This window comes from Micropterus salmoides, unplaced genomic scaffold (genome assembly GCF_014851395.1).
Source record: "Micropterus salmoides isolate LMB-PRFRI ecotype aquatic unplaced genomic scaffold, ASM1485139v1 Ms_hic_scaffold_1, whole genome shotgun sequence".
Classification (NCBI taxonomy): Eukaryota; Metazoa; Chordata; class Actinopteri; order Centrarchiformes; family Centrarchidae; genus Micropterus; species Micropterus salmoides.
The window spans coordinates 56,625,045-56,633,280 of NW_024040040.1; the positions used below are offsets into that span (position 1 = coordinate 56,625,045).

At 41.6% G+C, this 8,236-nt stretch overlaps 1 protein-coding gene across 1 annotated transcript in view; it reads left to right on the forward strand.

Moving 5' to 3' along the window:
- The window catches only part of LOC119897289 (NACHT, LRR and PYD domains-containing protein 12-like), a 118,428-nt gene that overhangs the window by 88,320 nt on the left and 21,872 nt on the right, over window positions 1-8,236 (forward strand). Inside the window, exon 8 of the mRNA XM_038710895.1 lies at window positions 2,878-3,051. Coding sequence (XP_038566823.1) covers window positions 2,878-3,051 — 174 coding nt within the window. The remainder of the gene's footprint in view (window positions 1-2,877; window positions 3,052-8,236) is intronic.

The following is an 8,236-nucleotide window of genomic DNA, read 5'->3' on the forward strand; positions in this document are numbered from 1 at the left end:
TCTCACTGCCGCAACCTCCGCAACCTGTCTCCCACTCAGTTTGCCTCAGTGGTAGCCTCCGCTCTACCTCCCCTCAACAGATTTTCCTGCACAATCTCTGCGCTCTAAACTGAGCTCATACCTGGATAGCCCGTGACCTCCATCCACCAAATCTGCTCGTCTGACCCAGTCCCACCTGTGGCTAACTGATACCATCTGTGGGCTCCATACTGATCTTAGAGCTGCTGAAAGAAAATAACAAAAAACCAAAGACCCAATTGCACCTATCCTCCTTCTCAAGAAGCATCACTGCTGCCAAAACTGCATTCTATAATAACAGAATTAGCAGTGCCACTGACTCTAGGAAATTATTTTCCACTTTTAAAGCACTACTAAATCCTCCACCACCACCCACAAACTTGTCCGCTGATACCTTTGCTGCCTTCTTCACAGGCAAAGTGGCAGCTATAACTAGCCAGTTCTCTAAAACACTCAAAATCAACCAATCTATTACCGCTGTGGTCAGCTCCCACTGTGTGAGCGCGGCACAAGAAAACCTACCATGTAGCCGTCCTTATACATGTCTCTCTCCATCTCCCTTGGGAAATGGCCAAAAGGCTCAACACCAAGGCTAACATGTAGCAGCCCAGACTAAGTCTGTTCCTCTGTCATCATCGTTTACTCCTCTCATGGAGAGCGAAATATCAGAACTCCTGACCCGTACCTGTCCTACTACATGCCCACTGGACCCGATTCCTACGAATTTCCTCCAAGTCATATCTCCAACCGTGGTCCCGGCAATCACTCATATGATAAATACTTCTCTAGCTTCGGGAAAATTCCCGACCACTTTCAAAAGGGCTCAGGTTAAACCCTTGCTCAAGAAGCCCTCCCTTGACCCAACTCAAGCTGAGAACTACCGGCCAGTTTCACTTCTACCATTTTTATCCACAGCTATCAAATGGGCAGTCTTCAAACAGGTCTCAGAATTCCTCTCACAGAATGACCTAGATCCAGATCAGTCTGGTTTTAAGAGTGGTCAGCTAAAGCTAAGGTCAGCTAAAGCTGCAGCCCAATTCTCGCTTCTCATCCTGCTGGACCTATCAGCTGCCTTTGACACAGTCAATTACATGATCCTGCTATCCACACTCTCAGCAATGGGCATCTCAGGCAAAGCACTCATGTGGTTCGAATCCTACCTTTCGGAGCATTCCAACAATGTTTTGTGGCAAGGAAAATGATCTTCCTCCCACTGTCTCTCCAAAGGGGTGCCCCAAGGCTTAGTGCTATGGCCCCTCTTCTCAGTTTACAGCACCTTACTGGGGCCCATCATTCGCTCACATGGCTTCTCTTACCACTTCTATGCTGACGACACGCAGCTCTACCTATCCTTCCTGCCCGACGACCCCAGCATCTCGGCACGGATCTCAGACTGTCTCTCGGACATATCTGCATGGATGAAAGCTTGCCACCTTCAACTAAACCTCTTTAAGATAAAACTCTTGGTCATTCCAGCCAGGCAATCTATCCACCACACCATCACACTATAAATTGACTGCTCAACTATCACTCCAACGAGGGTGGTGAGAAACTTGGGTGTCATGATTGATGACCAGCTTTCCTTTTCAGACTATGTTGCTGCTGTCTCTCGGTCATGCCGCTTTGCTCTATACAACATAAGGAAAATCAGGCCCTACCTCACTTAGTATGCTACCCAGTTTCTGATACAGGCCATGGTTATCTCTCGCCTTGACTATTGCAATGCCCTTCTAGTAGGTCTTCTAGCCTGTGTGGTAAAACCCCCACAAATGGATCAGAATGTAGCAGCGCATCTTGGTTTTGATCAGCCCAAAAGGCAAATGTCACTCCATTACTGAGTGACCTCCACTGGCTACCCATGGCCAAATTCAAGTCACTAATGCTTGCATACAGAGCTACTACTGGGTCTGCACTTATCTACCAAAACTCCATAATACAAGTTTACGTTCCTTCTCGATCACTACGCTCCTCCAACGAATGCTGTCTGGCTTTGCCATCCCTACACAGAATGCAATCTCCGTCCCGGCTGTCCTCATCCGTGACACCACGATGAACTTCAAGAAGCTCAAATGTAAGTCACTTTGGATAAAAGCGTCTGCCAAATGAGTAAATGTAAATGTTTAGGCCCCCAAAATTGTGATTACTTTGCAGGAAATTTTTTTTCCTTCTGTTCCAATGGGGACCTCGTATGTTTCATGCTCGGTCCCTAACTAAATATATACTCTTTCTCTTCCAAGTCCAGAAAACAACATTTGGATGAGCTTAAAATTAGGACACTGGATGGTACTGTTATAGAACATGTCCCATCATACAAAAACCTTGGTATTGGGCTGGATTAACACATTACTTTTATGACCGTGTTTCAACGGGACAATTTAAAGCAATGCGGAATAACCACTTTACTGACCAATGTAATTGTTACCTGTAAATTCTGTTTTGTTATTTATTTTGTTCTGTTGTTCTGTTTTTATATTTGTATCTGTTTGTGTGCTGTACACAGAGCTCCGCTGTAAGAGAGATCCTGGTCTCAGTCTGATTCTCTGTATGAATAAAGGTGAAAGAAAAATAAGTTAACTGCACTCTTCTGGGGATATAATAACATGTTCATATAAAATATAAATAATAAATATAAGCATAAACTTGCTAGCTTTTAACATGTACGAGTGCTGTTAGCTTTTAGTTCAAACACAGCAGTGTCTAAGTACAGCCTCTCAGAGAAGGTAGCATGGCTTTAGAACCTTGTGATAAGGTTGCTTTACTGATTTAGTCAGTGTATTATTTGTTTATTCAAAGGCAGTATCTGATGGACACAGCAGGATACTCAGAAGATCTGCCGTGTGTTGGTTTATGTGTTTGCAGACTGTCCGCCTGCCTGATCACAGAGGAAGGATGTGCTTCTCTGGCCTCAGCTCTGAACTTCAACCCTTCCCATCTGAGAGCTCTGGACCTGGGCTTCAATTATCCCGGAGACTCCGGAGTGAAGTTGCTGTCTGCCGGACTGGATGATCCACACTGGAGACTGGACACACTCAGGTATGAAGAGGCACAGAGATAGAGGTACAAAGAGTCAGTCTGATAGAGGAGGTCTTTTTGGTTAAATGTGGATATTAGATTAGATTCAACGTTATTGTCATTGCGCATGTCACTGGTACAAAGCAACGATATGCTGATAGCATCTAACCAGAAGGTCTTAAGCAGTAATTAAATGATATATGATACATTAATATACAAGTGCAATATATGAATGATATATAAATATAAATATGTCTACACAAATGTCTATTATTACAGGTAGGTACAGGCTATGAACAGGTTATGACTATGGTAGTATGATATGAGAAACTATACAGTATGTACAGTAGTGAAATGTAATTATTGATGAGATTATACAGTATGTACAGTAGTGAAATGTAATTATTGATGAGATTATACAGTATATACAGTAGTGAAATGTAATTATTGATGAGATTATACAGTATGTACAGTAGTGAAATGTAATTATTGATGAGATTATACAGTATATACAGTAGTGAAATGTAATTATTGATGAGATTATACAGTATGTACAGTAGTGCGGCAGTAGGGAATAACTAACAGCATCAGGAAAGATCATCTACCATCCAGAGGGCCGGTTGCTCCGCGGTCTCCTGTCATTCAGCGCCCCACTCCCTCTCCGGTACCTACAATGGGTTGTGTCGCTAGTACAACTGACACACTGTGAACGGTTCGTGATCGTTCCCTCTGGCTGGATGAATTTTACGCATGATCCATGCAGTACTGCAGCTGTGGGCTCTCTGTAGCGCCATGCATGGGATTGAACCGCTGACCTTCCAATTAACAGGCAACCCGCTCTACCTCCTGAGCCACAGTCGAGCATATTGGTTTGGTTCAGACGTGCACGAAGGGGAGGGGCTAATCACAGACAAGTTTGGTGTAAATGTGTTAGTGCGAGAGCGAACACTGTCATATTGTGTTGATATTTCGGCAGGCCGTCAGGGCATTGTCCTGGTCCATTGTTGTGTAGAGACAGCTGAGCCAGAAGGCAAAACTTTTACTAGTCTATCTGGGTTCAAAAAAAGTACCGTCTAGAGCAGGGATCGGCAACCTTTTCTGTGATGAGTGTCAATATACAAAGATGAAGTCATCGAGTGTCCCAGCAGCGTTAATGCACGTCATTTATTTTTAATGTATGCATTGATAGTTAGTCAGATTTTAATTTAAATTTGACCAGACATTTAATAAATAGGTCTGTCAAGCGATTAAAATAATTAATCTTATTAATTACAAGTTTTGCAACTTGTTTGTAGTTTTGTCATAAATCGAATGAATCGAATGAATCAAAATGAATCACAAATATCGATATTTGCTATGATAAGGATTTAAAATATTCTTTATTTAGTCGTCTAAATTCAAATTTTTTCACTTTATTTGTTGTCTCTGTTGCACTTGTCACACAAACCGGATGGAAAGTTAACTCCTTTGATCAGCACCATTGAGCCAAATGAGCACAAATGAGGATCAGTCCAAGTTGGGAGGGGCCACTTGTATCCCCCCTCAAAATTGAATGTTTTAGTTTGGCCCAGTCTCACAGACACACACAGACAGTGTTCCGCTTTCCGGCCGGTCGTCCAGCCCGGTTGCGGATCAAAAGTACTACGATTAATCCTGCATTGACATATAAGGCGTTTTTTTTTTCTAAATTTCTATTATTTTGACAACCCTAATAATGATAATGTCAAAATTAATTAATCATGGTGGTTGATAATTTTCACTAACTTAATGTATTATTAGTTTGCTTTCTCATGTGCCACTTAAAATGTCTCCGCATGCCAACGCTGGTACGCGTGCCACAGGTTGCGACCACTGGTCTAGAGCTATCAGAAGTGACCAAAAGAACAAAATCGCTGAAAGTGAGCGAACTGAGTTTCCACGTGATGCATTGAAAGGAGTCTTTTAGGTGTTTGAGCATCTGACAGGGATGCCTCCAGGGCACCTTCCTTTGGAGGTTTATGAGCATGATGTACCAGTAGGAGACATCTTGCCTGGGAGCGCCTTAAAATCCCCAAGGGGCAGCTGGGGAGAGGCACAGTCCCCTCAAAGTATTAGAACGGTAAAGCAAATTCCTTTGTTTTTGTTGTTCACTGAAGACATTTGGGTTTAAGATCAAAAGATGAGACAAGAGTTCAGAATTTCAGCTTTCATTTCCTGGTATTCACATCTAGATGTGTTAAACAACTCAGGACATAACACCCTTTGTTTGAACCCACCCATTTTTCAAGTGAGCAACTACTGGAACATGTGACTGCCAGATGTTTCTTGTTGCCCAGGTTTTGCCTTTTAGGTTGACTGTCCAAACATTAAATAGCTCTGCATGACTAATCTAAGTTTTCATCCTTGGTTCAAACCTGTAAAGACTGCATTTCCTGTTAAAGAGGATAAACCAACATGAAGACCAGAGAGCTGTCTGTGGGAGAAAAGCAAGCCACTGTCAAGCTGAGAAAAGAAGGAAAATCGACCAGAGCCATTGGACAAACACTGGGCAGAGCAAGCACAACAATGTGGAACGTCCTGAAAAATGAAGAAACTACTGGTGTACTGAACAACAGACGTGGAACAGGTTAACCAAGGAAAACAACAGTAGTTGATGACATCAGGAAGTGACATCAGCAACGACCTCCACAGTGCAGGGTGAAGGTATCACAATCCACTGTTGGAAGAAGACTCAGAGAGCAGAAATATAGAGGCCACACCACGAGATGCAAACCACTCATCAGCAGGAAGAATCGGAAGGCCAGAGTGAAATTTGCAAAGAAGTACAGAGATAAGCTGCAAAAATTCTGGAACACAATGTGATGGACTGATGAGACCAAGATTAATCTCTACCAAAGTGATGGAAAGGCCAAAGTGTGGAGAAAGAAAGGAACTGCTTCTGATCCGAAGCATACAAGCTCATCTGTGAAGCATGCTGGAGGTGATGTCATGGCTGCTTCTGGAACAGGCTCATTAATATTTATTGATGATGGAACTGATGATGGTCGCAGCAGAATGAATTCAGAAGTGGACAGAAACATTTTGTCTGCCAATTTATGGAGAAATGCATTGAAACTAATGGAGAGGAAGTTTATCCTGCAGCAGGACAATAAGCCAAAGCACACTGGCAACAAAACAAAGGACTTCATCAGTGGGAAAAGTGGAAGGTTTCAGACTGGCCCAGTCAATCAGCTGACCTTAACCCAACAGAGCTGCATTTCACCTCCTTAAGAGGAGACTGAAGGGAGAAACACCCCGAAACAAACAAGAAGTGAAAGAAGCTGCGGTTAAAACCTGGAATAGCATCACAAATTAAGAATGCAACAGTTTGGTGATGTCGATGGGTCGCAGGCTGGAGGCAGTTATTGCAAGCAAGGGTTCTGCCACCAAATATGAAATGTTATTTTACTTATTTGTTCCAATACTTTTGCTCACCTAAGAATGCTGTTGTCTAATACAAACGGTTGACATGTCCTGAGTTGTTTAACACATCTAGATGTGAATACCAGGAAATAAAAGCTGAAATTCTCTTGTCTCATACTCATCTTTTGATCTGAAATCCAAATGTCTTCAGTGAACAACAAAAACAAAGGAATTTGCCTTACCGTTCCAATACTTTTGGAGGGGACTGTAAGTCTGGAACCCTGGTTGGCCTGCTGCCATCATGACACAAACCTGGATAAGCAGAAGATGATGAAATGATGGATGGATGGAAGAATGGATGGATGGATATTTGCCATAATTATTATGGTTATCCTGATAGTATTGATTTCTGCTGTAATATACATCATAGTGATCAATTCAACACCAAAATATAGGAACATCAAAATGCCCAAAACATCCCAACATATGAAATGATGCTGCTTCCAACAGAAAAAGGTTCTCTGACACTTTTGAGATTTTGGAAGTAAACATTTACGGTCACTTGGTTCTCTGGCAGAGGTCAATAACAAAACCTTCTTTTGAAGTGGGACTAAGACGGGATGATCCAAAAAGAGTTTGTGTCTGCTATTAGATGTTGTCCCCCTCTTCAAACATCAACATCCTGTGGGTCAGGGAGAAGCACACCAGATGCGCATATTGTGTAAATGCAGAGGTGGAAAGAGTACTAAAATACTTTAAACTTTTACTTAAGCAAAGTAAAATTACTTAGATAAAAATCTACTCAAGTAAAAGTAAATATTAGCTCATTCAAAATTTACTCAGACTAAACGTTACTTAGTTACTTTTTTAACCTCCTAAAATAAGTTGCAGTGTTTTGTGATTTGATAAGGGAACAAAGCCATATTGCTCTTATTGATTTTAGCTTATTTGGCATATACTTTGCCAAAGCAATGGTGCAAAACAATATTAGAGAACTTTTATGTTATGAGAAGTTCTGAGAATGTTTTCCTTCATTATGAAACTGTAGCGGAACAGATTAGCTTCTAGCGGGCCGCACTGGACTGTATATGAAGTCAGTACAAGTATTATGTAACTTACCTCTACATGCTTGCGCAGGTTTGATGTCAAGTTTTTATAAGCTGCTAGTTAGATCCCTCTGGGTAAACAGTGCATAATAAAGCTGTTGCCTTTCTTGCAGTTGAAGCCGAAGTGGTCGCAAATTTTTCCATGCATTTTATTTTACTCAGTAACAGATGTGATTTAAAATGTAGTGAAGTAGAATAGTTTAAACAAAAGTATTAAAAAATTTAAATTACAGACTATAAATACTACTTTAAAATGTACAAGTACACAAAAACTAATAAATTACAATAAATAAAACAAGTTATTGTAGTTCATTCATTTTCACCTCGGTGTATGTTTGTATAAGAGGAATGTAATGTCCATGTTTGATGCTGCTCTGACCCTCCTCCTCTTTTCAGGGTGGAGCCTGCTGGAGTCCGATGGTTGAGACCAGGTCTGAGGAAGTGTAAGTGTGTTTTTCATTTGATTCATGAAAACAAAGCAACACATTCAACCATCTTCAGACTGTGACATCACTCATTCAAAGTGCCAATCAATGAACAGATGATGAAGTGAACTCACAATCGACACAAATACAGTAAACAGAAACATTAAACTGTCTGACAACAACAGGAAGGCGACACTTGTGAATGAGAATCAGTCATATCCTGATCATCCAGACAGGTTTGACCATAAGCTTCAGCTGCTGTGTAGAACTGGTCTGACTGGTCGCTGTTACTGG